This window comes from Stenella coeruleoalba (assembly GCF_951394435.1).
Source record: "Stenella coeruleoalba genome assembly, chromosome: 14".
Classification (NCBI taxonomy): Eukaryota; Metazoa; Chordata; class Mammalia; order Artiodactyla; family Delphinidae; genus Stenella; species Stenella coeruleoalba.
Window position 1 is genome coordinate 47,615,746 of NC_137160.1, and position 18,608 is coordinate 47,634,353.

The 18,608-nt window shown below is 39.2% G+C and overlaps 1 protein-coding gene across 3 annotated transcripts in view; it reads right to left on the minus strand.

Moving 5' to 3' along the window:
- TAF4B (TATA-box binding protein associated factor 4b) overlaps window positions 1-18,608 on the minus strand; it is a 125,339-nt gene that overhangs the window by 29,513 nt on the left and 77,218 nt on the right. For all 3 annotated transcript variants that reach the window (XM_079942163.1, XM_079942161.1, XM_079942162.1), the window contains exon 14: window positions 1,615-1,725. In XM_079942163.1, coding sequence (XP_079798289.1) covers window positions 1,615-1,725 — 111 coding nt within the window. The remainder of the gene's footprint in view (window positions 1-1,614; window positions 1,726-18,608) is intronic.

Consider the following 18,608-nt stretch of genomic DNA (forward strand, 5'->3'; position numbering starts at 1 on the left):
TTTCCAAAAAGGTTTTCCTATTAATGCACACCCTTTAACCCAGGTATTCCATTTCTAGGTATTTAGTCTATAGTTACGTTGGACAAGCACACAACAAGGTAAGTACAAGGATGTTCTCTGAGGCAATAAAAGCAAAGACCCGGAAACAACCTACATTTCCATTAGAGAACTGGTTGAATACATTATTTATCTAAACACGGTAATGCCATATACCTTTAAAAAGTAAGGAGATAAATTATATGAGAGATATTACGGAAAAGGGGAAAAGTATCAAGAGCAGAACAATAGACACAGTTTGACTGCATTTAGTAAAAACAAAATCAAATGTGGATTTGTGAAGGCACATGAGATACATGCCCATATTCACAACGAATTCTAGAAGGATATGTGAGAATCTTAATGGTGGTTACATCTGGCTGGGCAGGAGATGGGGGACTAGAAATCTGTGAGGAGGAAACATTTATTTTTTTCAAACATTTTTATACTATGAATTTTTTTTGCATGTGAACATATTGTATTCATTACACTTTTATTAATAAAAAGAACTAGACTTTTAAAATCCTTCTTCTATTGAGATGATTGTCATTCGTTTAGGAAACATCAGTGTTTAGGGTCAGCACTGGGAGGAGCTTGTCTCAAAGCACATTTAAGTTTTACAGAGCAGAACAGACGAGCCGTGGTTCCTTTACTGCTGACCTAGCTCAGGGCTCTTATCGAACCTGTATCTCAGCCCTGATAACCGATCTGAAAATCTATCACTACAGCAAATAATTGCTCTAAAGATGTAAGTAAGATCCTTCCTTGGTGTTAATCAAACATTAATGATATTTATTGAATATGTATGTGCCCGGTCCTGTGGGAGATACAAAGGAAAAGGATTATAGTCTTGCTCAAGAAATTCATAATCTCACAGAAGAGAAAACACGCACGCGAGGAGCAGAGAATGATTAATGCCGTGCAAACACATTATGTGCTGAGAAAAGGAGAAGTCAGTGTGGGTATGCAGAGTCAAGGTTCATGAAAGAAATGAGAGGGCAGACTTGATTTTAACAGATGAGCTGGATTTAGATACACAGCGGGGAGAAAATTACATAGAACTGCCTGAAAGAGTGTACAGAAGAAACTGCGATAGTGAGATTCAGTATAACTAGAGATGGGGGATAGGAAAAAGTATAAAATAAGTAATTAGTAGGAGTAAAGTTCAATGTGATATATATTTTTAAAAACAAGCAAAAATTGGGCTTCCCTGGTGGCGCAGTGGTTGAGAGTCCACCTGCCGATACAGGGCACATGGGTTTGTGCCCCGGTCCGGGAAGATCCCACATGCCGCGGAGCGGCTGGACCCGTGAGCCATGGCCGCTGAATCTGCGCGTCCGGAGCCTGTGCTCCGCAACGGGAGAGGCCACAACAGTGAGAGGCCCACGTACCGCAAAAAAAAAAAAACCAAAAAAAAAAACAAGCAAAAATTAAGATTTTTATAAAAGAGGCAAAGGAGAGTTTTAACAAGTATTTGACAGCAACAGTGTGCAAGGCAGAGTAAATTTGCATTCTTTGCTTCCTTTAGGCTTGCTTTTTTGACATGAAAAATAAAATAAACAAACGTTATTTCAATACCTCACTTCCAGACCCGGATTCTAGTGGTCTCTTCTTCCTTGGTCCAATAGCTGCAAGAGCTGTGAGATTAGCATCTCTATGCTGTATCTGCGCGAGCTCCAACTGTTGTAACTAGAAGATGGAATTAAAAAAAAGAAAAAAATCAACGTTTACACACAGTGATGCTCAAAGGGGGAAAGAAACTGATCACTAAGCCCACTTCTCTGTTCTTTACTAAATACGTGACAGTGTAAAATAAATATCAGATTTCCCTAACAGCCAACAGTACATCATTTCTTGATCCCTTTCCTCTAACAAACTCTTTATTCCTGAATCTCTAAATAGAAGAGGCAGAATTTAGGTAAGGAAGAAGTATGGAATAGATGAAAAAGAAGAAAAGAAGCACCCCTAGAGCTTAAGCTCTCCTTAGTTTAAGCACAGGTTAAGAAATGCCTGAAGAATAAGTTGAATGGTAAATTGGAGGGAAAGTGGCCAAAATATAGTCAAACTTTTTGGAATAAGAGAGAATTACAGTTGGCCTTTGAACAACAGATGTGGGGGGTAGAGGTGCAGACCCTCTATGCAGTAGAAAGTTCACATGTAACTTATCGTTGGCTCTCCACATCCAAGGTTCCTCCATATCCACGTATCTGCATCCATTAATTCAACTAACTGAGAATCGTGTAGCACTGTAGTAGGTACTTAGTGCATAAAAGGGAACCCACGCAATTCAAACCTGTGTTGTTCAAAGGTCAATGGTACTTAAAAATAGTTTCTGTATATTATAGGAAACAGTTCTATGCTGTATGATTTACAAAGCACTTCCTTAAAATTAACTCAGTTACCTCTTACAACGACACTGAAAGTTATATATTAATTGCTATAATAACATGAAAATTATACATATACTTTTTTTTTTAATAACTAAGGGAGAAAGTGAGGTTTTAAGAAATTGGGAAAACTTCATAAAGGTCACACAAATAATAAGTGGTAGAAATAGAACGCAGAGCCAAGTGTTCTCATTATAAACCTTTTCAATATATCACACTTTCTTATGGATTTACTCTGTATCTATCCTCATGTCAACAATTGAAAGTGAGTTAGTATTGTTTTGTTGTACAGCTTTCATTATGCCTAACCCAAATGACCAAATCTACAAGGTATAATTTTTTAGTATTTGGGCACTAAACTATTCAGGGGCACCCATCAAAGATGCCTCATTAAGGTAGATAAATTTAAGATATTAAAACTGGGAAATAAATGCATGAAACATAGCATCATTTCACGAAGGCAAGTAAGTGTCAAATGATATTCTTTAAAAAAAACAAGGTGAAGAAGTCAAAATAAAATATCACTACACAGGTTGCTAAGTTTTTCTGGAAAAGGAAGCAGGCTTAATTCCCACCGAAATCTTATTAGTGTGGAGAAGAAGGAAGAAAGAACCTGGCACTGGTTGCTAGATAAATATTCAAACAAGATCAGACTCCAAGATAGTCAACTGAAAGTAACCTATTGGGGAACCATAAAGTTATCCTGAGAATATTTTTCTAAAAGAACACTAACTAAATTTTTAACATTAAAAAAAAAAGCCTAGATGAAAGAAGCAAACAATTTATGATGAAATAGGCAGTCTCAGAGGGACACAAAGTAAAGATCACTTCAAATTATTTTATAATATCAGAGGAAAGACAAAGAATAAGCCATAGGTAACTGAATCCAGCAAAGCAGAAAACACTTAACTAAAGAAAATGAACTAGGAACCATTTTCCATTTGTTCCCCAAATAACAGAGCAGAAATCCTTCATTTAAATTGTATATTTACTTATATATAAATTGCTAGAAAACTATTTTCAGGAGTTATAAACCATCTTTTGTTAATGCTGGCCTTTTAAATAAAATATATAGTTTTAGAGTCTGATGCTGTCACAACATAGAACTTGTAGGTGACAAAATATAATTTTAATTAATCTACCCTGCAGCACAAATCAAACAACAAGCTATATTTTAATCTTTCCCTGTAGAGAAATGGCATCTGCACGATAGTCACACCAAATAAATAGTTTTAAAATTGACCTCTGTCATCAAATTCCACTACCTATATAGGAAAACATTTTCTCTCACTCTGCAAATTACACTTTGGTTTTCAGAAATCTCACAGACGTTTAAGAAAATTTTGCAAAACTATTAACAAAAATGGAAACTGACAATAGGTTGGTTGTATTTACAACGAACTACCTTAAAACCAATGTATTTTGGGGCTTCCCTGGTGGCGCAGTGGTTGAGACTCCACCTGCCGATGCAGGGGACATGGGTTCGTGCCCCGGTCTGGGAAGATCGCACATGCCGTGGAGCGGCTGGGCCCGTGAGCCATGGCCGCTGAGCCTGCGCGTCTGGAGCCTGTGCTCCACAACAGGAGAGGCCACAAAAGTGAGAGGCCCGCGTACCACAAAAAAACCCTATGTATTTTGGCCAGCACAATATAGAAAAACTATTGACTTTTTTTTTAAACATCTTCATTGGAGTATAATTGCTTTACAATGGTGTGTCAGTTTCTGCTTTATAACAAAGTGAATCAGCTATACATATTCACATATCACCATATCTCCTCCCTCTTGCGTCTCCCTCCTACCCTCCTTATCCCATCCCTCTAGGTGGTCACAAAGCACCGAGGTGATCTCCCTATGCCATGCGGCTGCTTCCCACTAGCTATCTATTTTATATTTGGTAGTATATGTAAATCCATGCCACTTTCTCACTTCGTCCCAGCTTACCCTTCCCCCTCCCCGTGTGCTCCAGTCCATTCTCTATGTCTGCGTCTTTATTCCTGTCCTGCCCTTAGGTTCTTCAGAACCTTTTTTTCTTAGATGCCATATAAATGTGTTAGCATATGGTATTTTTCTTTCTGACTTACTTCACTGTGTATGACAGACTCTAGGTCCATCTACCTCACTACAAATAACTCAATTTCGTTTCTTTTTATGGCTAATATTCCATTGTATATATGTGCCACTTCTTCTTTATCCATTCATCTGTCGATGGACACTTAGGTTGCTTCCATCTCCTGGCTAATGTAAACAGAGATGCAATGAACATTGTGCTACATGACTCTTTTTGAATTATGGTTTTCTCTGCATATATGCCCAGTAGTGGGATTGCTGGGTCATACGGTAGTTCTGTTTTTAGTTGTTTTTTTTTTTTTTAACATCTTTATTGGGGTATAATTGCTTTACAATGGTGTGTTAGTTTCTGCTTTATAACAAAGTGAATCAGTTATACATATACATATGTTCCCATATCTCTTCCCTCTTGCGAGTCTCCCTCCCTCCCACCCTCCCTATCCCACCCCTCCAGGTGGTCACAAAGCACCGAGTCGATATCCCTGTGCCATGCGGCTGCTTCCCACTAGCTATCTACCTTACGTTTGTTAGTGTATATATGTCCATGCCTCTCTCTCGCCCTGTCACAGCTCACCTTTCCCCCTCCCCATATCCTCAAGTCCGTTCTCCAGTAGGTCTGTGTCTTTATTCCTGTCTTACCCCTAGGTTCTTCATGACATTTTTTGTTCTTAAATTCCATATATATGTGTTAGCATACGGTATTTGTCTTTTTCTTTCTGACTTACTTCACTCTGTATGACAGACTCTAGGTCTATCCACCTCATTACAAATAGCTCAATTTTGTTTCTTTTTATGGCTGAGTAATATTCCATTGTATATATGTGCCACATCTTCTTTATCCATTCATCCGATGATGGGCACTTAGGTTGTTTCCATCTCTGGGCTATTGTAAATAGAGCTGCAATGAACATTTTGGTACATGAGTCTTTTTGAATTTTGGTTTTCTCAGGGTATATGCCCAGTAGTGGGATTGCTGGGTCATATGGTAGTTCTATTTTTAGTTTTTTAAGGAACCTCCATACTGTTCTCCATAGTGGATGTATCAATTTACATTCCCAACAACAGTGCAAGAGGGTCCCCTTTTCTCCACACCCTCTTCAGCATTGTTTGTAGATTTTTTGATGATGGCCATTCTGACTGGTGTGAGGTGATACTTCACTGTAGTTTTGATTTGCATTTCTCTAATGATTAGTGATGTAGAGCACTCTTTCATGTGTTCGTTGGGAATCTGTATATCTTCTTTAGAGAAATGTCTATTTAGGTCTTCTGCCCATTTTTGAATTGGGTTGTTTGTTTTTTTGATATTGAGCTGCATGACCTGCTTGTAAATTTTGGAGATTAATCCTTTGTCAGTTGCTTCGTTTGCAAATATTTTATCCCATTCTGAGGGTTGCTTTTCGTCTTGTTTATGGTTTCCTTTGCTGAGCAAAAGCTTTTAAGTTTCATTAGGTCCCATTTGTTTATTTTTGTTTTTATTTCCATTTCTCTAGGAGGTGGGTCAAAAAGGATTTTGCTGTGATTTATGTCATAGAGTGTTCTGCCTATGTTTTCCTCTAGGAGTTTTATAGTGTCCGCCCTTACATTAGGTCTTTAATCCATTTTGAATTTATTTTTGTGTATGGTGTTAGGGAGTGTTCTAATTTCATTCTTTTACATGTAGCTGTCCAGTTTTCCCAGCACCACTTATTGAAGGGGCTGTCTTTTCTCCATTGTATATTCTTGATCCTTCATCAAAAATAAGGTGACCATGAGATTGGTTCAAGATGGCAGAGTAGAAAGACGTGCTCTTACTTCCTCTTGTGAGAGCACTGGAATCACAACTAACTTCTGAGCAATCATCGACAGGAAGACACTGGAACTCACCAAGAAAGATACCCCACATCCAAAGACAAAGGAGAAGCCATAATGAGACGGTAGGAAGGGCGCAATCACAATAAAATCAAATCCCATAACTGCTGCATGGGTGACTCACAAACTGGAGAACACTTATACCACAGAAGTCCACCCACTGCAGTGAAGGTTCTGAGCCCCACGTCAGGTTTCCCAACCTGGGGGTCTGGCAACGGGAGGAGGACTTCCTAGAGAATCAGACTTTGAAGGCTAGCAGGATTTGACAGCAGGACTTCGACAGGACTGGGAGAAACAGAGACTAGACTCTAGGAGGGCACACACAAAGTACTGTGGGAATCAGGACACAGGGGAAGGATCAGTGACCCCACAGGAGACTGAACCAGAACTACCTACTAGTGTTGGAGGATCTCCTTCAGAAGCGGGGGGTGGCTGTGTCTCACCGTGAGGACAAGGACACTGGCAGCAGAAGCTCTGGGAAGTACTCCTTGGTGTGAGCCTTCCCAGAGTCCGCCATTAGTCCCACCAAAGAACCCTGGTAGGCTCCAGTGTTGGGTCGCAGCAGGCCAAACAACCAACAGGGAGGGAACCCAGCCCCACCTATGAGCAGTCAACAGGATTAAAGTTTTACTGAGCTTTGCCCACCAGAGCAACAGTCAGCTCTACCCACCACCAGTCCCTCCCATCAGGAAGCTTGCACAAGCCTCTTACATAGCCTCATCCACCAGAGGGAAGACAGCAGAAGCAGGATGAACTACAATCCAGCCTGTGGAACAAAAACCACATTCAAAGAAAGACAAGATGAAAAGGCAGAGGGCTATGTACCAGATGAAGGAACAAGATAAAGCCCCAGAAAAACAACTAAATGAAGTGGAGATAGGCAACCTTCCAGAAAAACAATTCAGAATAATGACACTTAAGATGATCCAGGACCTCGGAAAAAGAATGGAGGCAAAGATCGAGAAGATGCAAGAAATGTTTAACAAAGACCTAGAAGAATTAAAGAACAAACAGAGATGAACAGTACAATAAGTGAAATGAAAAATACACTAGAAGGAATCAATATCAGAATAACTGAGGCAGAAGAACGGATAAGTGACCTGGAAGACAGAATGGTAGAATTCACTGCTGCGGAAAAGAATAAAGAAAAAAGAATGAAAAGAAATGATGACAGCCTAAGACACCTCTGGGACAACGTTAAACACAACAACATTCACATTACAGGGGTCCAGAAGGAGAAGAAAGAGAGAAAGGACGCGAGAAAATATTTGAAGATATTATAGTCGAAAACTTCCCTAACATGAGAAAGGAAAGAGCCACCCAAGTCCAGAAAGCGCACAGTCCCATACAGGATAAACCCAAGGAGAAACACGCCGAGACGCATAGTAATCAAATTGGCAAAACTTAAAGACAAAGAAAAATTATTGAAAGCAGCAAGGGAAAAATGAAATATAATATACAAGGGAACTCCCATGAGGTTAACAGATGATTTCCCAGCAGAAACTCTACAAGCCAGAAGGGAGTGGCAAGATATACTTAAGTGATGAAAGAGAAGAACCTACAACCAAGATTACTCTACCCAGCAAGGATCTCATTCAGATTCGATGGAGAAATGAAAAGCTTTACAGACAAGCAAAGGCTAAGAGAATTCAGCACCACCAAACCAGCTCTAGAGCAAAAGCTGAAAGAACTTCTCTAAGTGGGAAACACAAGACAAGAAAAGGAGCTACAAAAACTAACCCAAAACAATTAAGAAAATGGTAATAGGAACATACATATCGATAATTACCTTAAAATGAATGGATTAAATGTTCCAACCAAAAGACACAGGCTTGTTGAATGGATACAAAAACAAGACCTGGGCTTCCCTGGTGGCGCAGTGGTTGGGAGTCCGCCTGCCGATGCAGGGGACGCGAGTTCGTGCCCCGGTCCGGGAGGATCCCACGTGCCGCGGAGCGGCTGGGCCCATGAGCCATGGCCGCTGGGCCTGCGCGTCCGGAGCCTGTGCTCCGTGATGGGAGAGGCCACGGTGGTGAGAGGCCCACATACAGCAAAAGAAAAAAAAAACCCTCAAAAAACAAGACCCATCTATATGCTGTCTACAAGAGACCCACTTCAGACCTAGGGACACATACAGACTGAAAGTGAGGGGATGGAAAAAGATATTCCATGCAAATGAAAATCAAAAGACAGCTGGAGTTGCAATACTTGTATCAGATAAAATAGACTTTAAAATAAAGAATGTTACAAGAGACAAGGAAAGACACTACATAACGGTCAAGGGATCAATCCAAGAAAAAGATATAACAATTATAAATATATAGGCACCCAACAAAGGAGCACCTCAATACATAAGGCAACTGCTAACAGCTATAAAAGAGGAAATTGACAGTAACACAATAATAGTGGGGGACTTTTTTAACGCCTCACTTACACCAATGGACAGATCATCCAAACAGAAAATTAATAAGGAAACACAAGCTTTAAATGACACAACAGACCAGATAGATTTAGTTGATACTTATAGGAGATTCCATCCAAAAACAACAGATTACACTTTCTTCTCAAGTGTGCATGGAACATTCTCCAGAATAGATCACCTCTTGGGTCACAAATCAAGCCTCAGTAAATTTAAGAAAATTGAAATCATATCAAGCATCTTTTCTGACCACAATGCTATGAGATAACAAATCAATTACAGGGGAAAAAAACGTAAAAAACACAAACACATGGAGGCTAAACAATACGTTACTAAATAACCAAGAGATCACGAAAGAAATCAAAGAGGAAATCAAAAAATACCTAGAGACAAATGACAATGAAAACACGATGATCCAAAACCTACGGGATGCAGCAAAAGTAGTTCTAAGAGGGAAGTTTATAGCAATATAAGCCTACGTCAAGAAACAAGAAATATCTCAAATGAACGATCTAAACTTACACCTAAAGTAACTAGAGAAAGAAGAACAAAGAAAACCCAAAGTTAGCAGACAGAAAGAAATCATAAAGATCAGAGCAGAAACAAATGAAAAAGAAATGAAGGAAAGAATAGCAAAGATCAGTAAAACTAAAAGCTGGTTCTTTGAAAAGATAAACAAAATTGATAAACCATTAGCCACACTCATCAAGAAAAAGAGGGAGAGGACTCAAATCAATATAATTAGAAATGAAAAAGAAGTTACAACAGACACCGTAGAAATACAAAGCATCCTAAGAGGCTACTACAAGCGACTCTATGCCAATAAAATGGACAACTTGGAAGAAATGGACAAATTCTTAGAAAGGTATAACCTTCCAAGATTGAACCAAGAAGGAATAGAAAATATGAACAGACCAATCACAAGTAATGAAATTGAAACTGTGATTAAAAATCTTCCAACAAACAAAAGTTCAGGACCAGATGGCTTCACAGCTGAATTCTACCAAACATTTAGAGAAGAGCTAACATCCACCCTTCTAAAACTCTTCCAAAAAACTGCAGAGGAAGGAAACCCTAAACCCATTCTATGAGGCCACCATCACTCTGATAGCAAAATCAGACAAAGATGTCACAAAGAAAGAAAATTACAGACCAATATCACTGATGAATATAGATGCAAAAATCCTCAACAAAATACTAGCAAACAGAATTCAACAACACATTAAAAGGATCATACCCCATGATCAAGTGGGATTTATCCCAGGGATGCAAGGATTCTTCAATATACACAAATCAATGTGATACACCATATTAACAAACTGAAGAAGTAAAACCATATGATCATCTCAATAGATGCAGAAAAAGCTTTTGACAAAATTCAACATTCATTTATGATAAAACTCTCCAGAAAGTGGGCATAGAGGGAACCTACCTCAACATAATAAAGGCCATATATGACAAACTCACAGCAAACATCATTCTCAATGGTGAAAAACTGAAAGCATTTCTTTCAAGATCAGGAACAAGACAAGGATGTCCACTGTCACCACTATTATTAGGCATAGCTTTGGAAGTCCTAGCCACGGCAATCAGAGAAGAAAAAGAAAGAAAAGGAATACAAATCAGAAAAGAAGTAAAACTGTCACTGTCTGCGGATGACATGATACTATACATAGAGAATCCTAAAGATGCCAGCAGAACACTACTAGAGCTAATCAATGAATTTGGTAAAGTTGCAGGATACAAAATTAATGCACAGAAATCTCTTGCATTCCTAAACACTAATGATGAAAAATGTGACAGAGAAATTAAGGAAACACTCCCATTTACCACAGCAACAAAAATAATAAAATACCTAGGAATAAACCTACCGAGGAAGACAAAAGACCTGTATGCAGAAAATTATAAGACACTGATGAAAGAAATTAAAGATGATACAAACAAATGGAGAGATATACCATGTTCTTGGATTGGAAGAATCAATACTGTGAAAATGACTACACTACCCAAAACAATCTACAGATGCAATGCAATCCCTATCAAATTACCAGTGGCATTGCTTACAGAACTAGAAAAAAAAATCTTAAAATTTTTATGGAGACAGAAAAGACCCCGAATAGCCAAAGCAGTCTTCAGGGGAAAAAACAGAGCTGGAAGAATCAGACTCCCTGACTTCAGACTATACTACAAAGCTACAGTAATCAAGACAATATTGTACTGGCACAAAAACAGAAATATAGATCAATGGAACAGGATAGAAAGCCCAGAGATAAACTCATGCACCTATGGTCAACTAATCTATGACAAAGGAGGTAAGGATATACAATGGAGAAAAGAGAGTCTCTTCAATAATTGGTGCTGGGAAAACTGGACAGCTACATGTAAAAGAATAAAATTAGAACACTCCCTAACACCATACACAAAAATAAACTCAAAATGGATTAGAGATCTAAATGTAACACCGGACACTATAAAACTCTTAGAGGAAAACAGAGGAAGAACACTCTTTGACATAAATCACAGCAAGATCTTTTTTGATCCACCTCCTAGAGTAATGGAAATAAAAACAAAAGTAAACAAATAGGACCTAATGAACCTTAAAAGCTTTTGCAAAGCAAAGGAAACTACAAACAAGACGATAAGACAACCCTCAGAATGGGAGAAAATATTTGCAAACAAATAAATGGGCAAAGAATTAATCTCCAAAATATATAAACAGCTCATGCAGCTCAATATTAAAAAAAACAACAATACCCAATCCAAAAATGGGCAGACATTTCTCCAAAGAAGACATACAGATGGCCAAGAAGCACATGAAAAGCTGTTCAACATCACTAATTACTAGAGAAATGCAAATCAAAACTACAATGAGGTATCACCTCACACCAGTTAGAATGGGCATCATCAGAAAATCTACAAACAACAAATGCTGCAGAGGTTGTGGAGAAAAGGGAACGCTCTTGTACTGTTGTTGGGAAAGTAAATTGACACAGCCGCTATGGAGAACAGTATGGAGGTTCCTTGAAGAACTAAAAATAGAATTATCATATGACCCAGCAATCCCACTACTGGGCATATACCCAGAGAAAACCATAATTCAAAAAGACACATGCACACCAATGTTCATTGCAGCACTATTTACAATAGCCAGGTCATGGAAGCAACCTAAATGCCCATTGACAGATGAATGGATAAAGATGATGTGGTACATATATACCATGGACTATTACTCAGCCATAAAAAGGAATGAAATTGGGTCATTTGTAGAGACGTGGATGCATCTAGAGACTGTCATAAAGAGTGAAGTCAGAAAGAGAAAAACAAATATCGTATATTAACGCATATATGTGGAACCTAAAAAATGGTACAGATGAACCAGTTTCTAGAGCAGAAATTGAGACAGAGAAGTAGAGAAAAAACGTATGGACACCAAGTGGGGAAAGAGGCGGGGGCTGGGGGTTGTGGTGTGATGAATTGGGAGATTGGGACTGACATATATACACTACTATGTATAATATGGATAACTAATAAGAACCTGCTGTATAAAAAGATAAATAAAATTAAAATATTAAAAAAAAAAAGGTGGCCATATGTGCATGGGTTTATCTTTGGGCTTTCTATCCTGTTCCATTGATTCATATTTCTGTTTTTGTGCCAGTACAATACTGTCTTGGTTACTGTAGCTTTGTAGTATAGTCTGAAGTCAGGGAGCCTGATTCCTCCAGCTATGTTTTTCGTTCTCCAGATTGCTTTGGCTATTCGGGATCTTTTGTGTTTCCATACAAACTGTGAAATTTTTTGTTCTAGTTCTGTGAAAAATGCTATTGGTAGTTTGATAGGGATTGCGTTGAATGTGTAGATTGCTTTGAGTAGTATTGTCATTTTCACAATATTGATTCTTCCAATCCAAGAACACGGTATATCTCTCCATCTATTTGCATATTTAATTCCTTTCATCCATGTCTTACAGTTTCCTGAGTACAGGGCTTTTGTCTCCTTAGGTAGGTTTATTTCTAGGTATTTTATTCTTTTTGTTGCAATGGTAAATGGGAGTGTTTCCTTAATTTCTCTTTTAGACTTTTCATCATGAGTGTATAGGAATGCAAGAGTTTTCTGTGCCTTAATTTTGTATCCTGCTACTCTACCAAATTCATTGATTTTGTCTAGCAGTTTTCTGGTAGAATCTTAAGGATTCTTTACCTATAGTATCATGTTATCTGCAGAAAGTGACAGCTTTACTTTTTCTTTTCTGATTTGGATTCCTTTTATTTCTTTTTCTTCTCTGAGGGCTGTGGCTAAAGCTTCCAAAACTATGCTGAATAATAGTGGTGAGTGTGGGCAACCTTGTCTTGTTCCTGATCTTAGTGGAAATGGTTTCAGTTTTTCACCATTGAGAACGATGTTGGCTGTGGGTTTGTCATATATATAGCCTTAATAATGTTGAGGTAAGTTCCCTGTATGCCTACTTTCTGGAGGGTTTTATCATAAATGGGTGTTGAATTTTGTCGAAAGCTTTTTCAGCATCTACTGAGGTGATCATATGGTTTTTATCCTTCAGTTTGTTAATATGGTGTATCACATTGATTGATTTGTGTATATTGAAGAATCCTTGCATCCCTGGGATAAACCACACTTGATCATGGGGTATGATCCTTTTAAAATGCTGTTGGATGCTGTTTGCTAGTATTTTGTTCAGGATGTTTTTGCATCTATGTTCGTCAGTGATATTGGCCTGAAGTTTTCTTTCTTTGTGACATCTTTGCCTGGTTTTGGTATCAGGGTGATGGTGGCCTCGTAGAATGAGTTTGGGAGTGTTTCTCCCTCTGCCATATTTTGGAAGAGTTTGAGAAGGACAGGTGTTAGCTCTTCTCTAAATGTCTGATAGAATTTGCCTGTGAAGCCATTTGGTCCTGGGCTTTCGTTTGTTGTAAGATTTTTAATCACAGTTTCAATTTCAGTGCTTGTGATTGGTCTGTTTACATTTTCTATTTCTTCCTCGTTCAGTCTTGGAAGGTTGTGGTTTTCTAAGAATTTGTCCATTTCTTCCAGGTTGTCCATTTTATTGGCATATAGTTGCTTGTAGTAGCCTCTTAGGATGCTTTGTATTTCTGTAGTGTAAGCTGTTATTTCTCCTTTTTCATTTCTAATTCTATTGATTTGGGTCTTCTCCCTGTTTTTCTTGATCAGCCTGGCTAATGGTTTATCAATTTTGTTTATCTTCTCAAAGAATCAGCTTTTAGTTTTACTGATCTTTGCTACTGTTTCCTTCATTTCTTTTTCATTTGTTTCTGCTCTGATATTTATGATTTCTTTCCTTCTGCTAACTTTGGGGGTTTTTTGTTTTACTTTCTCTAATTGCTTTAGGTGTAAGGCTAGGTTGTTTATTTGAGATGTTTCTTGTTTCTTGAGGCAGGATTGTATTGCTATAAACTTCCCTCTTAGATCTACTTTTGCTGCATCCTATAGGTTTCGGGTCATCGTGTTTTCATTGTCATTTGTCTCTAGGTATTTTTTGATTTCCTCTTTGATTTCTTCAGTGATCTCTTAGTTATTAAGTAGTGTATTGTTTAGCCTCCATGTGTTTGTATTTTTTACAGATTTTTTTCCTGTAATTGATATCTAGTCTCATAGTGTTGTGGTCAGAAAAGATACTTGATACGATTTCAATTTTCTTAAATTTACCAAGGCTTGATTTGTAACACGAGATATGATCTATCCTGGAGAATGTTCCATAAGCACTTGAGAAGAAAGTGTATTCTGTTGTTTTTGGATGGAACGTCCTATAAATATCAATTAAGTCCATCTTGTTTAATGTATCCTTTAAATCTTGTGTTTCCATATTTATTTTCATTTTAGATGATCTGTTCATTGGTGAAACTGGGGTGTTAATGTTCCCTACTATGATTGTGTTACTGTTGATTTCCCCTTTCATGGCTGTTAGCATTTGCCTTATGTATTGAGGTGCTCCTATGTTGGGTGCATAAATATTTACAACTGTTATATCTTCTTCTTGGATGGATCCGTTGATCATTATATAGTGTCCTTCTTTGTCTCTTCTAATAGTCTTTATTTTAAAGTCCATTTTGTCTGATATGAGAATTGCTACTTCAGCTTTCTTTTGATTTCCATTTGCATGGAGTGTCTTTTTTTCATCCCCTCACTTTCAGTCTGTATGTGTCCCTAGGTCCGAAGTGGGTCTCTTGAAGACAGCATGTACACATACGGGTCTTGTTTTTGTATCCATTCAGTCAGTCTATGTCTTTTGGTTGGAGCATTTAATCCATTTACATTTAAGGTAATTATCGATATGTATGTTCCTATTACAATTTTCTTACTCGTTTTTGGTTTGTTATTGTAGGTCTTTTCCTTCTCTTGTGTTTCCTGCCTAGAGAAGTTCCTTTAGCATTTGTTGTAAAGCTGACTTGGTGGTGCTGAATTCTCTTAGCTTTTGCTTGTCTGTAAAGGTTTTAATTTCTCCGTCGAATTTGAATGAGATCCTTGCTGGGTAGAGTAATGTTGGTTGTAGGTTTTTCCCTTTCATCACTTTAAATATGCCCTGCCACTCCCTTCTGGCTTGCAGAGTTTCTGCTGAAAGATCAGCTATTAACTTTATGGGAATTCCCTTGTATATTGTTTGTTCTTTTTCCGTTGCTGCTTTTAATATTTTTTCTTTGTATTTAATTTTTGATAGTTTCATTAATATGTGTCTTGGCATGTTTCTCCTTGGATTTATCCTGTATGGGACTCTCTGCCCTTTCTGGACTTGGGTGGCTATTTCCTTTCCCATATTAGGGAAGTTTTCAAGTATAAACTCTTCCAATATTTTCTTAGTCCCTTTCTTTTTCTCTTCTTCTTCTGGGACTCGAATAATTTGAATGTTGGTACATTTAATATTGTTCCAGAGGTTTCTGAGACTGTCCTCAATTCTTTTCATTCTTTTTTATTTATTCTGCTCTGCAGTAATTTTTTCCACTATTTTATCTTCCAGGTCACTTTTCCGTTCTTCTGCCTCAGTTATTCTGCTATTGATTCCTTCTAGAGAATTTTAAATTTCATTTATTGTGTTGTTCATCATTGTTTGTTTGCTCTTTAGTTCTTCTAGGTCCTTGTTAAACATTTCTTGTATTTTCTCCATTCTATTTCCAAGATTTTGGATCATCTTTACTATCATCACTCTGAATTCTTTTTCAGGTAGACTGCCTACTTCCTCTTCATTTGTTTGGTCTGGTGGGGTTTTACCTTGCTCCTTCATCTGTCGTGTGTTTCTCTGTCATCTCATTTTGCTTAACTTACTGTGTTGGGGTCTCCTTTTCACAGGCTGCAGGTTGGTAGTTCCTGTTGTTTTTGGTGTCTGCCCCCAGTGGGTAATGTTGGTTCAGTGGGTTGTGTAGGGTCCCTGGTGGAGGGGACTGGTGCCTGTGTTCTGGTGGATGAGGCTGGATCTTGTCTTTCTGGTGGGCAGGTCTGCGTCCGGTGGTGTGTTTTGGGCTGTCTGTGACCTTATTATGATTTTAGGCAGCCTCTCTGCTAATGGGAGGGGTGAGTCCCCGTCTTGCTAGTTGTTTGGCATAGGGTGTCCAGCACTCGAGTGGAGCTGGGTCTTAGCATTGAGATGGAGATCTCTCAGAGAGCTTTCGCCATTTGATATTATGTGGAGCTGGGAGGCCTCTGGTGGACCAATGTCCTGAACTTGGCTCTCTCACCTCAGAGGCACAGGCCTGACACCCGGCTGGAGCACAAAGACCCTGTCAGCCACACAGCTCAGAAGAAAAGGGAGAAAAAAAGAAAGAAAGAAAGAAAAAATGAAATAAAATAAAGTTGTTAAAATAAAAAATTATTAAAATGTAATTTAAAAAAAGGAAAGAAGAAAAAACGGACAGACAGAACCCTAGGACAAATGGTAAAAGCAAAGCTATACAGACAAAATCATACAAAGAAGCATACACATACACACTCACAAAAAGAGAAAAAGGAAAAAAATATATATTTTGTTGCTCTCACAGTCCACCTCCTCAATTCTGGGATGATTCGTTGTCTATTCAGGTATCCCACAGATGCAGGGTACATAAGTTGATTGTGGAGATTTAATCCGCTGCTCCTGAGGCTACTGGGAGAGATTTCCCTTTCTCTTCTTTTTTTGCACAGCTCCTGGGGTTCAGCTTTGGATTTGGCCCCGCCTCTGCGTGCAGATTGCCTGAAGGCATCTGTTTCTGTTCAGACAGGACGGGGTTAAAGGAGTGGCTGATTAGGGGGCTCTGGCTCACTCAGGCCGCGGGGATGGAGGGGTATGGAAATCGGGGTGAGACTAGACGTTGCAACAGCCTGAGGTGCGCCTGGGTGTTCTCCCGGAGAAGTTGTCTCTGGATCACGGGACCCTGGCAGTGGCCGGCTGCACAGCCTCCTGGGAGGGGAGGTGTGGATAGTGACCTGTGCTTGCACACAGGCTTCTTGGTGGCTGCAACAGCAGCCTTAGCCTTTCATGCCCATCTCTGGTGTCTGCGCTGATAGCGGTGGCTTGCGCCCGTCTCTGGAGCTCGTTTAGGCTGTGCTCTGAATCTCCTCTCGTTGCACACCCCAAAACAATGGTCTCTTGCCTCTTAGGCAGGTCCAGAGTTTTTCCCGGACTCCCTCCTGGCTAGCTGTGGCACACTAGCCCCTTTCAGGCTGTCTTCACGCAGCCAACCCCAGTCCTCTCCCTGGGATCTGACCTCCGAAGCCATAGCCTCAGCTCCCAGCCCCCGCGTGCCCCAGCGGGTGAGCGCACAAGCCTCTCAGGCTGGTGAGTGCCGGCCGGCACCGATCCTCTGTGTGGGAATCTCTCCGCTTTGCTCTCTGCACCCCTGTTGCTGTGCTCTCCTCCGAAGCCTCCCAGCTGCCCACCCTCCGTCTCCACCAGTGAAGGTGCTTCCTAGTGTGTGGAAGCTTGTCCTCCTTCACAGCTTCCTCCCAGAGGTGCAGGTCCTGTCCCTATTCTTTTGTCTCTGTTTTTTCTTTTCTCTTTTGCCCTACACAGGTACATGGGGAGTTTCTTGCCATTTGTGAGGTCTGAGGTCTTCTGCCAGCTTTCAGTAGGTGTTCTGTAGGAGTTGTTCCACATGTAGATGTATTTCTGATGTATTTGTGTGGAGGAAAGTGATCTCCACATCTTACTCTTCTGCCATCTTGAAGGTCTCTGAAAAACTATGCACTTTTAACTGGAACAGGAGGATGTTCTGGGCATTAATGTGGACTTGGCATACACAGTGGGTGAAAATGACATGCAAGCTCAGTTCAGTAAAAACAGCCATTGAATTAGAGGTTTGCTGGTGGAAACGGGATTGCAGGTGACATGCTTATCTACACAGAAAACCTCAAGGTAGATAAAAAAAAACAAAACCAAAAAGCCTCCTAGGACCAATGAATGAGTTTAGTAAGGCAACAAGACTCAAGGTCAACACATAGAATAATCGTATTTCTAAATATCATTAAGGTAAAGTCTGAAACTTAAATTTTTAAAAAGCCCGCTTATAATAGCTTTCCCCAAAATGAAATACTTAGGTATCAATCTAACATGTACAGGTATCTGTATGCTGTAAACCACAAGACACAGATGAAAGAAATAAAGGAAAATACAGATAAATAGAGAGACATGCTGCATTCATGGATTGTAAGATTCAACATAGTAAAGATCTCAATTCTCTCCAAATTCATCTACAGATTTAACACAGTTCCAAAAAAAATTTTTTGTGGATATGGATAAGTTGATTGTAAAACTTACATGGAAACCGAAGAAACTAGAAAAGCTAAATCAATTTTTGGGAGAAAAAGGGAACAAAATGGAAAGAATTACACCATGCAGTTTTAAGAATTAC